Below are 25,434 nucleotides of genomic sequence, written 5' to 3' on the forward strand. Positions count from 1 at the left end.
TTTTTCCCCCAAAATGAAGTCTTGCTCTATCACCCAGGCTGGAGTGCAGTGTTGCAATCACAGCTCACTGCAGCCTCAACCTCCTGGGCTCAAGTGATCTTCCTGCATCACCCTGCGGCGTAGCTGGAACTCTAGGAATGTACCAGCACGCCTGGCTAATTTGAAAAAAAAAAAAAATTGTAGAGATGGGTCATTCCTGTGTTACTTAGGCTGGTCTCGAACTCCTAGGCTCAAATGATCCTTTTGCCTTGACCTCCCAAAGTGCTGGAATTACAGGCTGGGAGCCATGGCGCCCCACCAGAAGACTTAATATTGTTAAGACAGCAATACTCCCAAATTGATCTACAGATTCAATACAACCCCATCAGAATTTCAGCTGTGTTTCTGTAGTAATCAGCAAGTTAATCCTAAATTCCAAGGACTCACTATATCCAAGAGAATCTTGAAAACAAAAACCAGAGTTGAAGAGCTCACACTTTGCACGTTCAAAACTTACACACAGCACATATAGACACATAAATGACCAGTGGAATAGAACTGGGAGTCCAGAAAAAAAACCTTACATTTGTCATCAGTTTATTTATTCATTTTTCGAGACAGGGTCTTGCTCTGTCACCTAGGCTGGAGTGCAGTGGTATGATCTCAGCTCACTGAAACGTCAATCTCCTGGGCTCAAGCAATCCTTTCATCTCAGCCTCACAAGTAGCTGGGACTACAGGCAGATGCCACTACATCTGGCTAATTTTTGTATTTTTTGTAGAGACAGGGTTTCACCACATTGCCCACCATATGCTGGTCTCGAATTCCTGGACTCAAGCGATCCACCTGCCTCAGCCTCCCAAAATGCTGGGATTATAGGCATGGGCTATTGCACCTGGTAATCTATTTATTTTTGATAAGAATGTCAAGATAATTCAATGGGGAAAAAAATAGTCTTTTCAAGAAATGGTGCTGGGACAACTGTATATCCAAATGCAAAATCCTCATGCCATGTATAAAAAGTAATTCAAATTGGATTACAGACTAAATGTGAGCTAAAATCATAAAACTCTTAAATACATAGAATTAAATTTTCATTACTGGAGTTAGGCAGTATTTTATTAAATATAATGCCAAAAGCATAAACAAAAAAATAGATAAATTTAACTTAATTAAATTAAAAAACCTTTGTGCTTCAAAGGACACCACGAAGAAAGTGAAAAGATAATCTATAGAATGACAGAAAATATTTGCAAATCAGATCTCTGGTAAAGAACTTGCACCAGGCATATTAAAAGAAAACTCTTAATACTCAATAATAAAAGGCAACCCCATTAAAAAATGGGCAAATTGAATAGACATTCTCTAAAGAAGATATACAGATTACCAAAAAACACATGAAAAGATGCTCAACCTCCTTAGTCACTAGGGAAATGCAAATCAAAAGCATAAGAGTTACTACTTTGAACTCACCAGGATGGCTGTAATAAAAAAGATAACACGTTGATAAGAACATGTAGGATTCTGAACCTTCATACATTTTTGTTAGGAATGTAAGATGGTGCAAATGATTTTGTAAACAGCCTGGCAGTTCTTTAAAATGTCAAATGTAGATTTACCATATGACCCAGCAATTGGAGGGTAACTAGAAGCCATGTTCAGAAACCCAGAAACCTCAAGGATGCATGGCAGGCACTCAGTGGAGACTCTGCTTTTGTTCCAGGCAAACAGGATGTTCCAAGAGACCCAGGGAGGCCAGCATCTGCTGTAAGCATACAACCCATTCAGAAGATGAAGAGTTAAGAACTCAGGGAAGGCTCATGCATCATTACTGCTGGGCCTTAGAGAGGAGGCACAGGATATGAGGTTTGGTCCAACCAAGCTGGCAGGGCTGGCTTTTCCAGTTAAAATGGGCCCAACAGTGTTGGCTAGGTAAGGAGGACAGAGGGCAGGCACTACGAACAGGATAGAACTTGCCTTCCCTCCCATGTCTGTCTCCACCCTGACCCCAAACTACAAAGGTCCTTGGTCCTTTTTCTCTAATTCAGAAACTAAAACTGTGTATGAATGATATTTCTGGAGTCACAGGGCTCTGGCAGTACGAATCTACTTTCATCACTCAAATTCTATACTGAAGAGTAATTCATCACCATTACCATGATTTTGTCTTATCTTCCAGGTTAAAAGATACTGTAAACAAAATTTTCTTGATACCTAAGAGGGTCCATCTAAACTTACCCTACATTTAAACAAATCCAAGCATGAATGACTCTAGAAGGTATAAAACTCTTTTTCTGTCTAAAAGAGAAATCCAAAATCCTTTTGGCCTGCCTGACTGCCTGGGTCCTGATTCAGTACGCTCTGGACAAACCTCCTAATCACCTGAGGTCTCACTGTCAGCACAAACAGGGCTCATGTTTGCTGGATATCGGTCTTCATGTCCTGAATTAAATCATAAGCTTCAATTCAAAGTGAACTTCTAAGCCCCTGCACTGATGGCTGAGAGAGGGTGAGAGACTTGCTCAAAGCCACAGAGAAACTTGATTACATGCTGGAAATAAGACCTTTATTTCCTGACTCTGGCCCAGTGCTCCAACTGCGTATGCATTCTTCTTACCACTGAAAACATAGTCCCCTGCTGGGGACTCTGCTATGAGTTTAATCTTAAACTCATTCAGCTACTATTGACTTAAAAACTTTAAGATGTCATGCTTTTGCTGATCAAGGTGCAGCTATAGCTCAGAACCAACCCCAGAGGAACTGCGGCACCGTTTTTCAGTCTATGCACAAAGCAGTCACCACCCATACGTTGGACGTATGCCTGCATGTCCTTCACAAAGTGTCCAAAATAATGAAGAGGAGAATTTTAACAGTGTTTTCTTGTCACCTAGGTCCTTTCACACTATGAGGACCCTTAGGGCCTGGACCCATGTGATGTTCTTCAACAAACCAAAGGAAGGGAAGCCATCCTGGCCATTTCCACACTCACACAAAGGCCCAATCATAGCCACATGAGGCATGAGATGTATATATATTATTTTAAATCTTTAAGCCACTTGAAAGATGTAGTGTCCCCTTTATAGAGGTAGACAACTGAATACCCCATTCACGGTCATCCCGCTCACTCTCTACCCCCGTGCCTGACTCAATTCCCTCCCAGCTCACCTCCCCGTTCAGGCTGGTTTTCACAAAAAAGCAAAATTAAACTTGAAGGGCAAATGTTTCTGACACTAAGTTTTTATTGTCCTTTGTTATTTCCTCAAAATACTCTTGCTGTTTTTTTAAAAGCCTTCTTTCCTCTTCTGTATCCAAATCAAGGTAGGGTTGCTTGAAGTAGTTGGAGAAGCGTGGGACAGTATTCATTCTGGAGAAACCAGCAAGTTTCAGTCTAGACGCCCCCTCCCACATGTACAACACAAACAAAGAGGAAAGTCCAGGTCTAGCTTGATACCCAAGGTGCCGCCAGAGGACAGGAAGATCAGAGCACACCTAGTTATCTCTGGGCCGGCTCACGAGGGCTCCACACATGGATGTCTAACTCTGCACATCACCCCACCACACAAAAAACCACTCTAATGTGTTAGAAGACATTCTTCCAGGCTTCCTCAACATGTTAGTTTTTTAAAAATTAGAATCATATGTTGCTATATTTTTCTTTATGGTTTCAATAGGGCTATATAACCACATAGCTCAACATTCAAAGGGTATCTAGTGAAATTTCCAGCTACCCAGCCCCCACCCCACAGGTAACCAATGACCAGCTTTTAATGTGCCCTTCCAGAGACATCTTATGCATAAGAAGGCAAACATATGTGAATTGTATCTATCTTCCCTCTTTCCTAAAGAATGGTAGCACACTACCCACACTGGTCCACTTCATGCTTTTTTCACTTAACTGGTATGTTTTGAAAATAGTCTTTTGCTGGATGTTCATAGTCCTACTGTGGCAATACCCCTGATTCACAGATGGCCCTGAACTGGAGAAAGATTACATCTCATGATTATAAGGTGCCCCAGAGACATGACAGGCTCTTGTCACACCGGCCAGCAAAGAACCAGGCTGAAGAACCAGGCATTAATTTATGAGTTAAAATCTGCTGAGGAACAGGTCACCTCCCAGACCCCAAGAAGCCACAAATTTAAAAATTTTTAATTGTCATATTACGAGTGGCAGGAAACTCTTGTGGCTTACCACTGACTACAAGCACATAGCACGCACGTGAATCTTTACTGAAATCATGAAATAAACCTGTTGACCAGTTTATTGGTTTTTCTGGAGACAGGGTCTTATTCTGTAGCCCAGGCTGGAGTGCAGTGGTGGCTCACTGCAGTCTGAACCTCCCAGGCTCCAGTAATCCTCCCACCTCAGCCCCTCCAGTAGCTAGAACTATAAGCTCACAACCACTACATTCAGTTAATTTAAAAATTTTTGTTTTGTAGAGACAAGGTCTCACCATGTAGCCAGGGCTGGTCTCGAATTCCTGGGCTCCAGTGATCCTCATGCCTCAGCCTCCCAACTGCTGGGATTACAGGCATGCCCTGGCTTGACCAGTTTTAAAATAAAACTCTAGAATTTTATTAAATTGATGTTGGCTGACAATGTCACAAAACAGGAAGACAGGACGAGGTTTGAGCACAAAGTCATGAAATGTGTTCCATGACCCTTACAGAGCAATGAGTCCCACCAGTTCAGCCCTGTAGACACTGCACTCGCCCCCATCTGGAGCCAAATGTCAGCATGCAGGTAAAGATGTTTTCAAACAACAAAAACAGGGAGGTAATGTTTCAAAGAATACCTGCACGCAGGTGACAAGAAGCAAGGCTATGTTTTCTTGCAAAAGTAATTTGCTTCCAAATTACTCAAGAAGGAAGCATTGAATTGCTCGACCAGCTCCCCTTCCTCTTCTGGTCAAACTTCGGTGGGAGCCACTGGGTCTCACACACACAGGGTTGTGTTCTATACCGGTGACTGCACCGCAGGCACTGCAGCTGTTGCAGGCAGGTGGATTCTCCTGGGAGTCTGGGGACTTCCCACCCACTCCCCATCCCACATCCTTCCCTTCAGCAGAACAGACCCTAGAAAGAGAAGAACGTCTGAGAAACCCCATTCACGAGAGGGTAACCCCAGGAACCACCAGGCTACCAGGGCTTCTGAAAGGCCAGGAGGTTTACAGAAGTATCCTTTTGAGTGGCCGTGTCTCTATTTGAACTCACTTCTTCGAGCCAGGTAGAAACATACTAATTGAACCCATATTTTCCTGTGCTGGGCTGGACAGTAAAAGAAAAATGTGGTCTCTGTCTTATTTCCAAGATAGCTTGGTATACAGTAGATATTAAAAACATTTACTAAACAACAAGTGACCAGCATGAGGCAGGCCCCACCTTTGTTCATCTGAGGAGTGGTTTCAAGGTCTCTGGTTGCAGCAGGTATAGGGCCTGACCCGGTGCTCAGGAAGTCGCATCCCACGGGGGAGACGGCAGTGAGACCCTAAGTGAGCTGCGGAAGGTGCTGCAGGGAGGAGAGGGAGGGCCATGGGAGGGGCGCTCCCAGACGCACAGTCCTGGGGAACGCAGGCCACATGCACAAGCCCACCCCAGGCCCTTATACATAGACCCCTAGCCTCCTCAAGCCAGCCCTGCTGGGTGAATCTCAGGCACCAAGTACCCCTGCAGCTCACGCTCTCTGCTAGGGGTGCCTACCCCAACAAGGCCCACCCACCCTAGGCCTGCCCCAGGTGTGCAGACTGTTTCCCATCTAAGGTCCCAGACACCCCAGGTCCTGGCCCCCAGGCCCACAGACTGTACCTCCTATGACGCAGCCCTGAAGCCCCACCCCCATCCCATCCACAGACAGCGCCTCCCATCTTAGCCAAGGCCCTGCCTCACACCCCCAGGGGCCTGCGTCCCAGCTAAGGCCCTCACCCCAGGCCTAAAGGTGAGAACAGTGAACCACTGCAAATGATCAGAAACAGAGACAGAGATTCCCACAGAAAATGCTCATCAAAATACTTACAATTATGACAAATGGAGACAGTAAGTACATCAAACACACGAAAGCACATTTCCAGGCTTTGATTTGATGAAGATACCAGAAGTGATTTAAAAAAAAAATTTTTTTTTTGAGACAGAGTCTCGCTGTTGCCCAGGCTGGAGTGCAGTGGTGCAATCTCAGCTCACTGCAACCTCCACCTCCTGGGTTCCAGTTATTCTCCTGCCTCAGCCTCCCAAGTAGCTGGGATTACAGGTGCGTGCCACCACACCTGGCTAATTTTTGTACTTTTAGTAGACAAGTTTTCACCATGTTGGCCAGACTGGTCTCAAATGCCTGACCTCTTGATCCACTCGCCTCAGCCTTCCAAACTGCCAGGATTATAGGCGTGAGCCACCGCTTGGCCAGAAGTGATATTTTAGAAGGGTTTAAGGGCTCAAGGAAGTCTTTACAATATAGTAAATTTAAAAACACACAAGAAAGCAATGCCCAATCTACAGTGCAGTCCCAATTAGGTCAGAAATTACTTTGGCACAACACAGCACAGATGGGCAAGGCTCCTGGGCTGGGAATCCTGTCTGAGCCAGAAGCTCCTTAGGCCAAGAAAGTCAGGACCTCTGGGCTGGGCCCAGGCAACATCTTTTAAAAAAATTCTAGCTCCCACACTTCGAGGCTATTTCCTGAACCGGAAGCATTCCCTGGAGCCAGCTGGAGATGTTGTATGCATCTGGACCTGGAGTCCAAATCTGCATTCTCACAAGATTCAGGGCTCTTACATGTGTGTTTTAAAATTTACTATATTGTAAAGACTTCCTTGAGCCCTTAAATCCTTTTAAAGTATCACTTCTGGCCAGGCGGTGGCTCACGCCTATGATCCCAGCGCTTTGGGAGACCTTCATGGGGCTGATGGTTTGCTCAATCCGGGAGTTAGACAGTAATCACACATGCAAATATGTAATTTCAAACTGTGAGAGACACAAAGACTGTAAAACACAGGCCCTAATTTAAACTGTGTATAAGGACTGGAAATAATTGGGTGAAGTGTGAGGACAGAGTATTTCATCCCATGGCACAACCAAGGAGCCTGGACAGCCCCAGGAACAAGGAGAGTAGTGTAGGCAGCCAGGCAAGCGGGACCTTGGTGTGTCTGAGACGGTCCAGGGAAACCCTGACACGGGGAGTTGGCTCCAGGACGTGCTGGGGGACCTCAGATATCTCCCACATTCCCCCACACATCCAGGTGGGTCATAGGGTCACAATGTCACCACATCAGAGGAAGAAGACCCTGAAGTCTCACTGCCAGGATGGGGTCACATGCCCAGCTTTAAACCATTCACTGGGGATGAGGCTCACCTTAAGACTATCAGAACCCCTGGCTTAGAGCAGGGTCTGTTGGGAAGTGGTGGCGATGCTGGCCCACCACCCAAACCTAGACACATTCCAGCTGTAAAGGATCTCACATGTGTGCATGGCAAACGTGAGCCGCCTCAGACCTTCAAGTCAGGGAGCACATGTGCACACCGGAGCCCTGTAGGAAAGTAAGAAACACAGAAAGAGAGTGCAATGGGTCTTAAAGGACATACAGGCTGTCATCCTTAGGAGGAACCTGTTGGAGCGTGGGACTCAGCAGTAGTTTGCTATTGAATGACTTCCTGGGCTGACACGCTGGGACAGTTTAAAATCAGACCACAAACCTATGAGTCAGATGAGGTGGAGGCTGGTGCCTGCCTAGGTGCTGTCCACCCAAGATCCAGAGTGATGATGGTGCAGCCATTGGCACTTGCAGTACTGCCCAGACGAGCATCGTGTCGGACTGCCCAGGGTGATGGCTAAACCCACTGCACCCTGTGGTCCCCTCTGAGCACAGGCAGTCCCTGCAGAGAGCCTGTCACTCTGGCTCACGTATGTATTCTGCACTGATGCACCTAGCACTGCTAAATGTAGGAGCGGGGCAGGAGTAGAAGTGGAGGACACAGAGGTCTATGAATGTGGTCTCCGTCCAGAAGGGCTTTACCATACAGGAGAGAACACAGTCTATGCCAAACTTTGTGTGCATGCTCTCTTTAATCCTGATGGCAACCCTAGGGAGGTGCCACTGTTCCCACTTTACAAAGCAGGAAACTGAAACCTAGAGGGGTTCAATAACCTGTCCGTAGTGTCAAGGCTAGTAAATGAAGGAGCCGAGGCTGAATTCAAAAAGGGAATTTAGAAAAAACCTAAAGTGCTACAATGATGGGAGAGAGAATTCTAAATGGAAGGTTAGGGACAAGGGGTCCCCTTTGTTGGAAGGAGCACCCCAGGTGTGAGGGGATGCCCCTCATGGAGGGAACGGACATCAGCATGGAGGGAATGGCCCATCGGCAAGGGAGTAGGATGAATGGGCCAGGGCTGTTTCAGAAGTAAGTGAGGGCTCAGTAGACTCCAGTGCTGAGAGGTAGGGCCAGGGTAGGGGAGCTAGGGGGTTGGCATGGGCCCAAGTGTGTGGGGCATAAGCACGGGCTGCTCATCTGTCCCTGCCTTCACAAGACTTTCCTGAAAGGAATTGTAGAGATAGAGACAACATAGCAGAGCTGCAAATTTCCAGGCTCTGAGTGGACACACCTGAGTTCCAATCCTCACCTGTATTGGTTGTGTAACTCTGGATAATTTATTAAACTTCTCTGATCCTGTTCCTCCTTTGTAAAATGAATAAAAACATTCATCTCAGGGTTGTGGTGAGAATCTAATACGAATACATGTTCTGTGCTCAACATAGGTCCTGGCGAGAGAATAAGACCCCAGCCAATGGGAGCGATTCACTTGCTCAACTTGCTCACCAAGCTGTTTGTTCTCCCCCAGGCTTAGAAATGGGTGCAGCATCTCACAGCCATCCACAGGAATGGCTGCTGAGCCCTTCTCAAAAACCCAAAGTTGTAAGCACAGTAATGGGAGACCTCTTGCATGTCTGAAATTATAATAGTGCAGCATAGTAAGCCTGTTTTGGGTTCACACTGTGGGCCTGAGCTGCTGGCAGATTCAGCCTTCCTGCAGCTGAACTAGAAACCCTAATCTCTAAGTAGAAGCCACTGCTTTCCTAGGCCTGTCCCTTCACTCCTAGCAGGTGGCTGTTTTTCAGGGCATCTTTAGAAAAAAAATAATAATCTTTTTATAATTCCATGAGCAAAAAGCTGTGCTCATGAGTGTGACCAGGGTTTGCAGCTCTGGGTGGAGATAGAGTTGTAGGTTATGCAGCCCCCAAGCCGCACAATTCAACAGGCCTCTGCTAGGTGATGTCTACACCAGTGACCAGGGTGGGGCAGGGGCAGGGGTCCCCAGGAACACTCTGACCTCCACTGCAGAAAGTCTGCTGTGGGGCTGCTGAAGGAAGTGGATGAGGTGGCCGGGCCTGCAGTCCTGGGCCTGTGCTCCCTGTATGTATTAGTCTGTTTTCACACTGCTAATAAAGACATACCCAAGACTGGGGAAAAAAGAGGTTTAATTGGACTTACAGTTCCACATGGCTGGGGAGGCCTCAGAAGCACAGCAGGAGGTGAAAGGTACTTCTTGCATGGTGATGGCAAGAGAAAATGAGGAAGATGCAAAAGCAGAAACCCCTGATAAAACCATCAGATCTCGTGAGACTTAGTCACTACCACAAGAACAGTGTGCGGGGAAACAGCCCTCATGATTCAAATTGCCTCCTACCAGGTCTCTCCCACAACCTGGAAATTATGGGAGTACAATTTAAGATAAGATTTGAGTGGGGAGACAGAGCCAAACCATATCAATCCACCCCTGGCCCCTCCAAATCTCATGTCCTCAACATTTCACAACCGATCATACCTTCCCAACAGCCCCTCAAAGTCTTAACTCATTTCGGCATTAACCCCAAAATCCACAGTCCAAAGTCTCATCTGAGACAAGGCAAGTCCCTTCTGCCTATGAGCCTGTATAATCAAAAGCAAGCCAGTTACTTCCTAGGTACAATGGGGTACACGTATTGGGTAAACACAGCCATTCCAAGTGGGAGAAACCGGCCAAAACAAAGGGGCTACAGAATCCATGCAAGTCTGAAATCCAGCGGGGCAGTCAAATTTTCAAGCCCCTAAATGATCTCTTTTGACTCCAGGTCTCACGTCCAGGTCATGCCGATGCAACGGGTGGGTTCCCATGGTCTTGGACAGCTCCGCCCCTGTGGTTGTGCAGGGTACGGTCTCCCTCCCAGCTGCTTTCGTGGGCTGGCATTGAGGCTCTGTTGCTTTTCCAGGAGAATGGTGCAAGCTGTCAGTGGATTCACCATGCTGGGTTCTGGAGGATGGTGGCCCTCTTCTCACAGCTCCACTAGGTAGTGCCCCAGTAGGAACTCTGTGGGGGGGCTCCAACCCCACATTTCCCTTCAGCACTGCCCTAGCAGAGGTTCTCCATGAAAGCCCCACCCCTGTAGCAAACTTCTGACTGGAATTTGCATACATCTTCTGAAATCCAGGCAGAGGTTCTCAAACCCAAGTCTTGACTTCTGTGCATTCACCGGCTCACCACCACAGGGAAGCTGCAAGGCTTGGGGTTTGTACCCTCTGAAGCCACGGCCGGAGCTCTACATTGGCCCCTTTCAGCTACAGCTGGAACAGTTGGGATGCAGGGAACCAAGTCCCTCCTAGGCTGCATACAGCTCGGGGACCCTGGGCTGGGCCAACCAAACCATTTTCGCTTAGGCCTCTGGGCCTGTGATGGGAGGGGCAGCTATGAAGATCTCTGACATGCCCTGGAGACATTTTCCAATTGTCTTGGGGATTATCATTCCACTCCTGATTACCTACGCAAATTTCTGCAGCCAGCGTGAATTTCTCCTCAGAAATTGAGTGTTTCTTTTCTGTCACATTGTTGGGCTGCAAATTTTCCAAACTTCAATGCTCCGCTTCCCTTTTAAAACTAAACGCCTTTAACGGCACCCAAGTCACCTCTTGAATGCTTTGCTGCTTAGAAATCTCTTCCTATAGATACCCTAAATCATCTCTCAAGTTCAAAGCTCCACGAATTTCTAGGGTAGGGGCAACCTCTTTGGTAAAACATAACAAGAGTCACCTGTGCTCTGGGTTCCAACAAGTTCCTCATCTCCATCTGAGACCACCTCAGCCTGGAGCTTACTGTCCATATCACTATCATGCTTTTGGTCAAAACCATTAAATAAGTCTCTAGGAAATTCCAAACTTTCCCACATTTTCCTGTCTTCTTCTGAGCCCACCAAACTGTTCTAATCTCGGCCTGTTCCCCGGTTCCAAAGTCGCCTCCACAGTTTCAGGTATCTTAACAGCAATGCCCCACTCTACTGGTACCGATTTACTGTATTAGTCCATTTTCACACTGTTGATAGATAAAGACATACCAAAGACTGAGAAGAAAAAGAAGTTTAATTGGACTTACAGTTCCACATGGCTAGGGAAGCCTCAGAATCATGGTGAGAGGTGAAAGGCACTTCTTACATGGTGGCGGCAAGAGAAAATGAGGAAGATGGGAAAGTGGAAACCCCTGATGAAACCATCAGATTTCATGAGACTTATTCACTACCATAAGAACACTATGAGGAAAACTGCTCTTATGATTCAAATTATCTCCCACTGGGTCCTTTCCACAACACATGGGAATTATGGGAGTACAATTCAAGTTGAGATTTGGGTGAGGACACAGTCAAATCCTATCACTGCACCTGCTCCATCTCCACCAGACTGACTGGACACAGGGCCAAACACACCCACACCAGCATTCATGGGCAGGATCAGAGGCTCAGGCTGCTGAGGAGAGGGTATAGGATGCGTGAGGGCATTTAGGAAGCAGCTCATCCCTGAGTGGTGTCCCTCCCACAAACCATGGGGCTACATCCCTTGGGAACTGCTCCCAGCTCACGGTGCAGGACAGCTGACTGTGGGCTCTCAGGTAAACCTTCCCAAGGGACAGACCTTGCATACAGGGATCTGGGGCTTCTCATCTTCTGAGGAGTGGAGTGGGACCTCCTCAAAAGTGAGACCTTCAAGGGACAGACCTCCATGCATGCTGGGACACCGGCTGCTCATCTCCTGAGGGGTGGAGTGGGGCTTCATCAACATACCATTAAACTCAATTGCATCTCTCTGATGTCTGCTGCTCCTGTCCATGCAGACACAGTGTCACCTTCCAGGCAAACTACCCCACTTCTGGCAAAGGAACATATTCATGCAAAGTTTTTAAACAAAACAAAGCCATCTGAGGTGGTACAGGATTTAACACTCAGCACCAATAATTTGTGTGCCACCTTAAAGTCAGGTGACTGGAATCTTCAGGCTTCACACAGGGCCCGGGGGCTTCTCCCTGCAGCTGGGCCAGCCCTCCCTCTCAGCTCTGCACCAAATAGGTGCTGATGGCCCAAGCTGACCAAAGGCCATGGCTGTCAGTGCCACTTCCTCTCTGTCATGAGGGACCACTTTGAAGACAGAGAAGCTTGTTTAGTCCCCAGGAAACTCCCCCTTATTACTGCCGACCAGCAAGGGATGAGGCAATCAGGACTGTGGGTGGAAAGTCAGGCATTGAGGCCCCTGAATGCTGGGACACAGGTGCTGACATTACTTCTGTTTCCAAATCCTCTAGAACAGCTGACCACCTAAAAGTCAGAGCTGTGACAGCCCCAAACTCCTCTTTCACAGCCTTAATGGAGAACCTTGGGGTCCTCAGAAAGAGGCCTCTTGAGGGCCCATGTATACGTGTACCATCCATCCTATCTCAGAAGCAAAGGCAAAAAGAGAGATCTGATACTGACACAGAACTGACCAATTTGTAATCTAGCTTTTGACATGTGTACTGATGTGGTAAGACAGAAAATAAATGCACCCACTCGCTGGTCAGGCTTTTAGAAGGAGCAGAGAAATTCCCACAGAGTTCTGACAGCCCTCGAGATACAATGGCTTCACAAACACCCTCCTGTAATGTAGAAGGGATGACCTACCAGCAGGGCAGCCCAGGCATACCTCCCAGGCTGAAGGTGGAGTGGAAGCTCTTGGCCCTGCTGGTGTCCTCTCCCTGTTGAGTGAAGCTACAGTGAGATCTTCATTCCACACGTGAAGGTCAGGCACTTTTTCCAAGAACGATTGTCCAACTTTAGTTATACACAAAGAACCCTGGCACAAAGATGACCTGGGACTTCTGGCACAGTGCCAGGTCTGTTCTCATCTCAGGTCCCAGCTTCTCCCACAACATCTAGCCCACCAGAGGGGCCCCCGAGATTGGTCAGCTGGTATGAACTCAGGAAAGCCAGGAAATACATAAGAACAGCCAATCAAACCAAAGAATCAGAGGGACTGTAAAAGTCCTTCACGTATCAGCAGTGGTGACCTTAAATTCTGCAAGATAAAGGATCTTATCTGATTTTGATTAATCGACAAATAGCTAATAAGCTATGGTTCAAGGCCTCCAGGACCTACAAGTGCCTGACCCCAAATCCAGGCAAGGGTCACAGTCTCTGTGTACACTGGAGCCAGGAACAGTCCCAGTGCTGGGTCACAGGTAAGATCAATGACTGAGATCACCCCCAATGGGCAGATATGCATCACTGAAAGACAGTATTAGAGGGCCATGGTGGTGTGCACCTGTAGTTCCAGCTACTCGGGAGGCTGAGACAGGAGGATCACTCGAACCCAGGTGGTCAAGGATGCCATGAGCTGTGACTGTGTCACTGCACTCCAGCCTGGGCAACAGAACAAGACCCCATCTTGTAAATAAAGCCATCTTCCTAGGTGGCTAAAGGTCATGAGCATGAGCTTCCGTATAAGTAGTCAAACATGTGCTGCAGAGAAGCATGTGCATGTGGCCACCAGAGGACATGGGCTAGAACATCTGCTGGGAACAGCTCCACCTCCCTCCATCAGCAGGACACATATATAAGCTGCGGTTCATTCACACAATGGAATACTAAGCTGCCATGAAAAATAAGGTCTACTGATACACACAACACAGATGGGTTGTGCAGACATGATACTGAACTAGAGAAGACAGACAGTGCTCAGCCTAATAATAAAAAACTGGCAATAGAGACCCTAATAGTGGTTACTTAGGGGGTAGGTACTCACTAGAAAAGGGCATGAAGGAAACTTCCTGGGCGCTGGAATGTTCTACATCTTGATCATCAAGCTGTACAATTAAGATGAGCGTACGTCACTGTAATATACACACTCACTGAACACAGCAGACACTGTCATTGAGCTAAGGGGGTGTGGGACAGCTGCCTGAACAGGCAGTGATTTGAGCGCTGCGGCAGGAAGGCAGGGAGGCAGGGCTGAACTTCCCCTGCCAAAAGTAGGAAAAGATTGGCTCTCTGGGAGGTCACAGAATGAGTGGGAGGGTGGGGGGGGATGGCGGGGGGTAGGTGGGAGGTGACAGACAAACATGTAGTTTAATGTAGGCTGGACCACGTGGGAGGGCCTGGATGCCCAGGCTGAAACCATCCTGCGCTACAGTGCTTTTCAAACTTTTTATGCAGCAAAAGCCCTTTCTTCTTCCCAAGTAAAATGCTGCACATGTACCTCAAAACAGAGCACATCTGCTCTGACTGGGGGCTGGGAGGTGGAGCCCTAAGCTCTTAGACTCCTCTACTTCTGCCTATAAAGTATGGGATGGATGACTGATGTGAAGGGAGAATAAGGGAGAGGTGGGGCAGAGCCCAGATTGCAGGAGAGCACATCCCCATACCCCAGGAATATGGGAGCAGCAGGGAGAAGAGCAGGGGTCAAAGGTATCTGATGACAAAGCTGTATCAGAAGTGCCAAGGTCCAGCCACCCCATTCCCAGTGGGCTGAGGGTGCCCAGGCAGCTCTGCAAGAGGAAGTGTGTAGGACTCATGGTTTACAACAGGGATGTCCAATTTTGGCTTTCCTGTGCCACAATGGAAGAGAAGAATTGTCTTGGGCCACACATAAAACACTAAGGACAGCTGATGAGCGAGTAAAAAAATTACAAAAAATAATCTCATCAAGTTTTAGGAAAGTTTATGAATTTCTGTTGGGCCACATTATTCAAAGCCATCCTAGTCCACATGTGGCATACAGGCCATGGGTTGGACAAGCTTGGTCTACAAGGAAGGGGCACAAGCACCCCTGGAGCTGCTGAGCTGGCAACAAACAGGCTCCTGCCCTATCTTTGAGCACTGAGAAACTCAGGAGATGCCAACAGCAACAGAAATAGCCATGTGGGCCTTTAATTTCCAAAGTACCTCACCTTCCTCCCTCAGCCACAGCACTAACGCCACTTACCTTTAGCTTATGGAGAGGGCAAGGCCACCAACACCTCTCAAGGATGCCCTGGCAATAAGTCAACTGGCACATCAATATATCAATATATTTTAATTGGTAAAGAAAAGAAGCTTATTTGGCTTACGGTTCTGCAGGCTGTACAAGAAGCATGCTGCTAGCATCTGCTGCTGGAGAGGACTTCTGGCTGCTTCTACTCACAGAGGAAGGTGAAGGAGAGCCGGCATATGCAGAGATTGTGTAGCAAGAGAGAAGGCAAGCGGGAGAAGCCAGGCTCTTGTTAACAACCAGCTCCTGCTAGAACTCATAGAGCAAGAACTCACTCATTACCACGAGTATGGCACCAAGCCATTCACGAGGGATCCACCCCCATGACCCAAACACTTCCGTTTAGGTTGCACCTCCAACACTGGGGATCAAATTTCAACATGAGGTTTGGATGGTCAAATATCCAAGTTATAGCATTCTCCCTGTCTCCCCCAAATCTCATGTCCTTATTACACTGCAAAATATAATCATCCCTTCTCAATAGTCCTCAAAGTCCTAACCTGTTCCAGCATCAACTCAAAAGTGTAAGTAGTTGTCACTTTCCTCAAAAAGCAGTTATTTTCTAAATTTGCTTAATGGACCACTTCTGAACCAGTAGCTTTCAGGAAAACCCACTTGCTTTTCATCTGAATTCGACCTAAGGAACACTGATTGTCTCCCTACTACACACAAAGCACTGCTCTTCCCACCTCCAATGCTGAATTCTTCCTTGTAGCACGCCATTGAGAAGTGTGGCTAGGGTTCTGAACTTGCGCCATAAAAACATGTGGGGAGAATTAAAGAGCCCCAAACGAGTACAAGTGAGGACTGTACCCCACCCGCTTCTGGGAGCTATGGAGACCTGGCCTAGCGTCTCAAACCACCTCACATGGGCATCACCGTTGCCAATGCAAAGACCATCAGAGCAATTTCAGTGGAGCACCAGCACACTGACTGGGCTGCACTGGAAACCTCTGTTTTCAAGGAGATGTGAAGCTGAGGATTTGGTGACAGCTTGATTATCAGGACAAAGGACATTTCATCCCACCCAAATCTCCCCACTAACCTGACTGAACCTTTCCTGGTGTTTTTAAGGCAGGGATGTTGTATTTTTTACTCCAGCATAAGCCCTATGCCTGGCACACAGTAGCTGCTCAGTAAATGAGTACACGAGTGCATGGACGAGATCAGATTTCGAAAGAACAGCTACAGAAGAGAGGACGTCCCTGAGGCCATGCAGCAAGAACCTTCTACAGTAATGCGAGAAAAATAAAACTTCTCCCCACAAAACACAAGACTAAATCTCCCAGCTGTTTCTTGCAAGCTCCAGATTCAGACAGCTGAGGGGGTCTCTTATCCTATGCACGGTGAGCCGGGAATGTGTGCACCTGTATCCTGGTTTGGATTCCATGGCTTGTTGGATCCTAAAAGGGGCATGAGCCCTCTTCCACCAGCCACGGACAACTGGTAGTACCCATTATAGACTTTAGAGCTAGACTATCTGCGTTCCAACCCTTTTTATGAGCTTTATGACCATGGGCAGGTCAGTAAAGTGCCCTGTGACTCAGTTTCCTCTTCATTTGTATAGTGGGTATGATAAAGGAACCTATCTTACAGGATTGTGATGGGCATTAGTAAACTATCTGCAATTGCAATGTATTTAGAATGGTGCCTGGCACATATATACACATATATTGGAGGGGCATTAAGTTAATGTTACTAATACCTCAGAACCCAACCTCTGCGCAGCAGGCAGTGTCCAGCTTGGGGGCCTGGAAGCAGGGCTGTGGGGTGTGTGTTGGGAAGAGGCTGGGAGCTACACAGGAGCATGTACCTCCCATGGCTCCCCAGGGTCATGGTGCAGTAGAAACTTGCCCAGAGGAAGTAGATTTGACATGTAAGCAGCCAGGTGAACTAGTCTAACCACCTGGGAGGTTCTGCTGCTGTCATGCCAGGCTCCCTTCTTGCTGCCTCTAAAAGTCATGGAGACCCCTTTATGGAAAAAGATCAGGATGCCTCTCCCCTTTGTGCTAATTCTGGACGTGATTCACGAACATCAGCGCTTCTGATACCTCAAATGGCTGCATCTCCCAATTCCTGACATTGCTTCACTTCCCTGAAATTAGGGCCTTCTATCTGAAATGTCATGGGTCCTAGGAAAGCGCTTGACCCCCTGGAAAGCTGGGATGCCACCCTCACCCCAAGAAGGCCATCAGAGCATTTTGCTTTTCACAGGCCATAGACCTACAAGAAATTGGCAGCCTTGGGTCCCTGGTAAGTCTCCCCGAGACGTGACTTCCCAAATCAAGTTACTGAACCTGTTTAAACAGACATGCACAGATACAACAAAACTGGAGTCTTAAAGGGCGTAGCTGACACATACAGGTGAGTCAAACCATGTCCAGGCAGTTCTCAACTGGCCCACAGAAGGCAAGTGTCAGCCACATGGGGAGGCCTGGCCTCAGCTCCATCCCACCAGCTGTCGTACATCACACAGCTGGAAGAGCATGTTCCGGCAGCGCCATGGCGGCCATCAGCCTCAGCGGCAATAAGATCCTGGGGATCAGAGGAGATACGCTGACATAAAACACCGCACGCCTGGCTGTTCCCTGCAGAATCTGGCCAGCCAGTCCACCGGCCAGCCCACCAACAGGCTCCTCGTACCCTTGTCATCCTGGAGGGCCCAAGTTTAATGCCTGGGGGCAAGTTCACAGCACTTTTAAAGCCAGTCACCCTCAGCACCATCTGCACTGATTGGAAACTTGCTGTGAACAAGAAGCTCCCATAACTTATTAACTCCAAAGAAAACTAAAAAAGAAAAAGCATTCGGTACAAAACCAAGCAGCTAAAAATAAATATACAAATGGCCAATAAACATGAAAATTTCAACTCACTTGTAACTTAAGAGATACAAATTAAAACAATGGGATATCATTTCACTTATCTAATTGGAAAAGAATGAGAAAATGACCAGTGCTAGGAGGAGGAAAGAAGAAAGGGATGGGGAGAAACAAACAGATAAATGGTTAGATATGAAAAAGCATCTATAAGTTGGTAAAATAAACTTTCCAGAAAAAAAGTAAAAATACATACTCAAAACCTTTAAAGGTACATACCTTTCACCCAGTAATGTCACTTCTAGAAATTTGTCCTAAAGATCAGTAAGAATCTTGTATTGCTTTAATATCAATGGACTTCACATACTTTATATGTGTATATTCTATATATAATTTTTATATAAAGACTTAAAGATATTATTTACAGCACTGTTTACTATGGAAAAATATTGGGATTAACTTAAGATACTGGTTAGTCATGGTTTAGACATGAGCAGGAATAATATGCAGTCATTTTTTTGTTTTCTTTTTTTTTTTGAAACAGAGTCTCCCTCTGTCACCAGCCTGGAGTGCAGTGGTACAATCTCGGCTCACTGCAACCTCTGCCTCCAGGTTCAAGCGATTCTCTTACTCCTGAGTAGCTGAGACTACAGCCATGTACCATCACGCCCAGCTAATTATTGTATTTTTAGTAGAGACAGGGTTTCACCACGTTGGCCAGGGTGGTCTGGATCTCCTGACCTTGCGATCCGCCTGCCTCGGCCTCCCAAAATGCTGGGATTACAGGTGTGAGCCACCGTGCCTGACTATTTTTTGTTTTCTAAAACTCACACCTATAATCACAGCACTTTGGGAGGCAGAGACAGGTGGATCACGAGGTCAAGTGATCGAGACCATCCTGGTCAACGAGGTGAAACCCCGTCTCTACTAAAAATACAAAAATTAGCTGGGCATGGTGGTGCGCGCCTGTAATCCCAGCTACTCGGGAGGCTGAGGCAGGAGAATCGCTTGAACCCAGGAGGCAGAGGTTGCGGTGAGCTGAGATTGTGCCATTGCACTCCAGTCTGGGTAACAACAGCGAAACTCCGTCTGTCTCTCTCTCTCTCTCTCTCTCTCTATATATATATATATATATAGATATAAATGACATGAAAAAACACTTGCAACACATACATTGGTAAGTTGGGGGGGGAAGCTGGCTACACCGTGACATGCCTATTTGACCCAAATTCTGTAACACAAGAGTGTGTGTCTCATACATGCACATAAAAGACCAGAAGGCCAGAAACTTTAACAGTGGCTCATCTTCAGACAGGGGAGCTACCAATGGTGTTTGCTCTCACTTCTTTGTGCTTGGCTGTTTCTAAACTTCCTGTGATGACGCGGTTTGTTTAGAATTCAAAAAAGTCTCAATATTATCTAATAAGGAAGCACAAATGGGATGGAAACCTTCTCCTCCAGATACAATTAACATGACAGACAATAGGTGCCTCAAACATAACTGTGGCACCAGCATCACGACAAGTGCCCTAAGATAACCAGAAACACCAAGACGGGGTCAGAAAGAGAAAGCTCGGTCTGTCACAGGCATGCGGAATGACTTTGTAGAAGAGGGAGCTGTCTAAGAAGAACCTTAGGATAGGGTAGATTCCCAGAGAAAGCATTTCAAGTAGGGGAATCCACAAACTAGGGACATGCAGGCAAAGAAAGCCTGGGCCAAGGCCATGAGGAGTGGGTCATCTATGCTCGAGTCTGAAGAAACAGGGCTCCGGGCTCAGCTGGGTGGGGATAAGCTGTGCTTCTTTGGATTTTTCAAGCCTTTGCAGATGACAGTGGAACTGACGAAATACTAATGTGGTTAAAAGGCATTGCTAACTTCATAGTGGCATCGCATTGCTTGCTATCTGCTCCTCATATGAAAATTCATCTACATTTACGGCCCCCTGCAAACCCATCCCAATCCCAGCACTGGCCTTTCTGCTACTTTCTAAGGTGGCCAAGGACACTTGCTTTCCTCAACCTGAAGCACCCTAAACATCTGCACAGCTCCTCCCTCCCCATTGCAGGTCCTGTGGAAGGACAGGAAAAAGTCAAAGGTAAGGGGGAGAAAGGGTGGTCCCATGACCAGAACCAGGTAATCAGAAGTACATGCCGCTGGTTTGCCGAGGAACAGATGAATCACTGTAATTAAAGTAAAAATGGTTGGAGAAGTATAAGGGGCTGCAAAATGGGGAAGAGCCACCAGGTCAAGATCAATAACATATGCCCCCTCATGCACCGGGATCCTGTCCCTAAGCACTGGGGGCTGACCAGCTGTGGTAAATAGTTAATGACAAAAACTCTGAGAACCTAAGACAGTTTCCCACCCAATATCTTAAAATGCCGAAGAATTCTGACCTGCAGTATTTAACTCAAAGTGCTCTTGCATTCATTGTATTTCATCTTGAGAGGTAAGAAGAAAAGGTATCATGCCCATTTTACAGCTGCAATACTTGAACCCATGCTTGGGGTGTGAGGCAGCACCCCTTCTTTGCCAAGTGGAGCTGGCAGAGGAAGGCAAGTTGACACCCCCGGGAAGGCAGAGGCGGCCTCTGTAGTGCCAGCAGCCCAGACTGCGGGATGAGACCTGGTAAGTGCATGTCCTCCAGACCTACCCTGGGCCTGGTTGAGGCCTCTGATTCTCTGGAGCTGTGTGTGAGGAGGCAGCCACCCTCTGCACAGGGCCGATGAGCCCAGACTAAGTCTTTAACGTCCCTGGTTAAATAGTCACTGTGAAGGCCAGCAGGAAGGATCCTAAGATGAAAGCAGGAAACTGTTCTGCACCTTGCATGATTCATATGAGGAGCAGATAGCGATCACAGAACTGCACAGACCTAAGTGTACACGAATGAGCGTTTTATGCTGCTGAGACCCGGTAAGGTCTGTGTCCAGGATATGACGGTGTGCTAGTCACACAAGATGTCACCATCAGGGAGGCTGAGCAAAGTATACACAGACCTCTACATTCTCTCACAACTGCTTGTGAATCTACAATAATCTCAAAATAAAAAGTTAAATAAGATTACATACCATACGTGTTTACTGGCTACTATACTAGACAGCGCAGCTCCAGAGAGCTGTTCACACTGAGTTAAAGTAACCTCCCACCCACGCTTGTGGGCTCTTCCCCTCACCTAACCCACAGCTGGCACACTTGATTTGGGGGAGTTGGGGGCACTCCTGTGCTCCAGAGAAGATGGGTGTGGGGCCGAGGTCATGGGGCAAAGATAAGAACAGGATCTTAGGATAAATAAGAGATTCATTAAAAGACCGTGTACCCGCAGGTAAAGAAGGATCCTGCAACTCACTGCAGCAGTCTGGAGAGGTGGCCGTGCCGTTGCTGGGACACAAACCCCCCATCCTCTGTGGACGACACCCTGTAAATCCTACACCAAAGGTCAGAGCAGCACAGGGAGTGGGGGCTGTTAGACTTGCCTCCACAGACACAGGGGAAGGAACACCCGCCCTGCGCCCAGATAGGCAAGAGTTGGGTGTCAGGGCTCCTGCTCCGCCGTTAGGAGCCGTTCACACAACTCTGAGACCCGGGGTGCAAAAAGAGAAAGGGCTAGAGGGCCGCTCAACTCCCAGAGAGTAGCCAGGGAAAGGCTGGAGGGGTGCCCTCCCGCAGAATCCCCCAACAACTGCAGCTCCTCCTCAGCCCGCGAGGTCCACCACGGAGACCCTAACAAACAATAGCATCTACAGCGAAGGAACCACCCCCGCAAAGGGCAGAAGCGCCAGATCCTATCAGCCAATTACCCAGACGCTCACCGCGACCCGCAAGTTCGGGCACGCTCCGCCAGAGCGCAGGCAGCGGGAGGGGCCGGGCACGCCCGTGAGGGTGGTCTGGGTACGGGTCTGGGCCGGGGGCGCGCCCGGGGGAGGGGTCTGGGTCTGGGGCGGAGGCGCGTCCGCCGGCGGGGAAGTCTGGGTTGGGGGCGCGCCCGTGGGGGTGGGTTGTCTGGCCCGGGGACGCGCCCGGGGGCGTGGTCTGGTTCTGGGGAGAGCCCGGTGGGTGCTCTGGGTCTGGGCTGGGGAGCGCGCCTAATGCCTGGCATTTGGTTCCAAAAGGGTGGGGGACGCCCAGCTCGGAGCCGGCGCCCCCTTTGCAGCACTGAAGGCGCCCTGGCCAGGTCCATCCCCCGGCCCGGGCCCCCACAGGCCCCTCCACGGCCCCGAATCCGAGCAGCCCCTGGTCCTGAATTCGCCCCGGAAAGGCCGCCCGCCCCTCCAATGTGTGGCGCGCCCCGGTCGCCTCTCGCTCGTGGAACAAAAGAGCAGCTCCCGCGGCGCGGGTCCAGAGCCTGCACGGACTGTCGATGGCCCTCGGCCCCCGAGCGCCGCGGCTGCCGGGCTTTGTGTCCGCGCGGGAGGCGGGAAGGACGGCCGGGGTCCCAGTGCGCGTCCGGCGGAGCGGCGCGCGGCGCCCGAACTCGAAAGTTGTCGCCGGCGCCAGGCGCCTCTGCGGGGCGCCCCATTCATTAGCCAGGAGTCGGGGCGCGGGGGGCGCGGGGGGCTTACCTTGCTCTTGACTTCCACCGCGCTGCAGTCGTAGAATCGCAAGGTCTGAGACTTGTGAAAACTCCGGTTCATGGTTTCGGCCCCGGTCAGCCTCCCCGTCGCCCTCGCTCCTCAGGGGCCGCAGAGACTCCCGGGGGCAGCGCCCCCAGGCCCCGGTCCGGCCCCTGATCGCTCGGCCGCCGGGCTGCTCCCGGAGCTGCGGGCCCGAGCTGGGCTGGCCGCGCGCCTCAGGGAATCCAGGGGCCGCGCGCGGGAGGAGCGCCGGAGACGCCGGCGCGCGCCGCCCCACCTCCCCGCGCCCTCGCCCGCGCCCCGCCCCCGAGCCCCGGAGGACCCGCCCTTTCCCCGCCCCGCTCTCCGGAGGACCCTCCCCGCCCAGCTTCTGCCCCGCCCCGCGCTCCGGAGGACCCTCCCCGCCCAGCTTCTGCCCCGCCCCGCGCTCCGGAGGACCCGCCCCGCCCCGCCGCCACACCCCGCCCCCACGCTGCTGCTCAGCGGCGCCTGGCCAGTAGGTGTGCGCTCTTTTCCAACAATCCCGGAGCCTGGGGAAAGAAGCATCGCGCCCAGCCCAGGCGTCTCGTTTTGATTGGCTCCACGGAGCAACCTAGGAGAGGGGCTGATCTGTGCCATTGTTTTGGGTCATATTCAGGAGAAGAATGCTAACGAGAACCGCTGGAGACCAAAAGGCATCACCTGTCAGTACTAATTGTCAAGTTGTTGATGGTCTGGGAGAAGGGTTTTATCAGACAGGCTTAGAGCAGCCTGGATAACACGGTGAAACCCCGTCTTTACTAAAAATACAAAATTAGCCGGGTGTGGTGGTGTGTGCCTGTAGTCCCAGCTTCTAGGGAGGCTGAGACCGGAGAATCGCTCGAACCTGGGAGGCGGAGGCTACAGTAAGCCGAGATCGCGTCACCGCACTCCAGCCTGGAAGACAGCCAGACTCCGTCTCAAAGAATGAAAAGTAAAAATAAGGGCTTAAAGGGTTTTATCAGATAGCCTATCTCTCGGGACAGGATCAGAAGCACCTGTAGACCTGCCCGATGTGAGAGGAGACTTTTTGTCTAAGGCAGCTAGAAGAAGAGAACCTGTTAGGACAAAGAATCAATTACTAGCAGCATCATTGAATGATTATCAATCTAGAGGCCTCTGAAACAGGGGCTTGCTGAAACCAGAGATGCAGTCCTAGACTCTGACGAATTTGTGAAGTGCGGAAGACAAGACAGTTTTTTAAAGAAATCATTGTAAAGCATACTATGAATTGTAATTTTCAAGTTATATAATTATAAATCTCATCATAAATTCATTTCAAAAGAAACCTGCAGAATACAAATAAGTGAAAAAACTGCACAAAGTACCCGTAGTCATGCAGTTCAGCAATGAATTATATTAACCTTTGGTGTATTTTATTTTCACTTATTTTTTTGCATATATATTTGTATATTTTACAAAACTGTGATAATGCTGCTTATCTAGTTTTACAACCTGCTTTTTTCAGCTTATGCCATATAATGAACTTTTTTTCCCTCTAAAAGCAGGATCTTGCTATATTGCCCATGCTGGAGTGCAATGCCACAATCATAGCTCACTCCAACCTCAAAATTCTGGGCTCAAGCAATCCTCCCACCTCAGCCTCTTGAATAGCAAGACCCCAGGTCTGTGCCACCACACAGACTAATTGTGTGTGTGTGTGTGTGTGTGTGTGTGTGTGTGTGAAGACAGAAGTCTATGTTGTCCCCACTTGTCTCCAACGCCTGGCCTCAAGCAATTCTCCCACCTCTTCCTCCCAAAGTGCTGGGATTACAGGTGTGAGCCACTACACTTGGCCACATTAAATGTTCTTAGATATTTTCTAAAAGGTGCTTATATGAATATAAGCATAATTTATAATCATTTCATTATTGTTGGATATTTAAGATGTTTCCAATGTTTAGCTGTGTTTTTAAATTTTACTTACTTTGATGTTTTAAGTTGACTTTTAAAATTAGAACTACTCGCCAGGCACGGTGGCTCACGCCTGTAATCCCAGCACTTTGAGAGGCCGAGGCGGGTGGATCACGAGGTCAAGAGATCGAGACCATCCTGGTCAACATGATGAAACCCTGTCTCTACTAAAAATACAAAAAATTAGCTGGGCATGGTGGCGCGTGCCTGTAATCCCAGCTACTCAGGAGGCTGAGGGAGGAGAATTGCCTGAACCCAGGAGGCGGAGATTGCGGTGAGCCGAGATCGCGCCATTGCACTCCAGCCTGGGTAACAAGAGCGAAACTCCGACAAAAAAAAAAAAAAAAAAAAAAAAAAAAAAAAAAAAAAAAAAAAAAAATTAGAAATACTAGGCCACAAAGTACACACCTCTAAAGCCTTTAATACAAATTAGTTTCATAGAAATCTGATTTTCCTTTAGTTTTGTTAAGTATTTACCCTGTTACGTGCTGGGACTTAGTGCCAGGGAGTACCATTACAAAGGCACTGAGTTATAATCACTGCCTTTTAGAGAAACACTGGGCTGGCCAGAGGACCGGATATGTAAACAGAGTTCAAAAACAAGGCAAGCGTGCAGTAAGCAAGCAGACAAAAAATGCCGAGAGACACACACTTGGCAAACAGACCGCGGACCAAGATGCTGACATTATTTCAAGAGAAGTTTCCTGAACTGAATATGGATCTTTGGACTTGAGAAAAGTCACAGGCTCAATGCTGACTGCAAGTTGCCCATTACAGAGGGCAGCATCGTTTTGTGGTTAGAAGAGGCTCAATCACATCCTGAGGGATACGCTCCAACTCACACATGTTA

At 48.5% G+C, this 25,434-nt stretch overlaps 1 protein-coding gene across 1 annotated transcript in view; it reads right to left on the bottom strand.

Annotated features, from left to right (window-relative positions):
* The window catches only part of PARD6G (par-6 family cell polarity regulator gamma), a 96,193-nt gene extending 73,324 nt beyond the window's left edge, over positions 1–22,869 (bottom strand). Inside the window, exon 1 of the mRNA XM_002757352.7 lies at positions 22,641–22,869. Within this exon, the coding sequence (XP_002757398.2) occupies positions 22,641–22,712 (72 nt within the window). The 5' untranslated portion in view covers positions 22,713–22,869. The remainder of the gene's footprint in view (positions 1–22,640) is intronic.
* Between the last annotated feature and the right edge of the window lie 2,565 nt (positions 22,870–25,434).

Source organism: Callithrix jacchus, chromosome 13, assembly GCF_049354715.1.
Source record: "Callithrix jacchus isolate 240 chromosome 13, calJac240_pri, whole genome shotgun sequence".
Taxonomy (NCBI): Eukaryota; Metazoa; Chordata; class Mammalia; order Primates; family Cebidae; genus Callithrix; species Callithrix jacchus.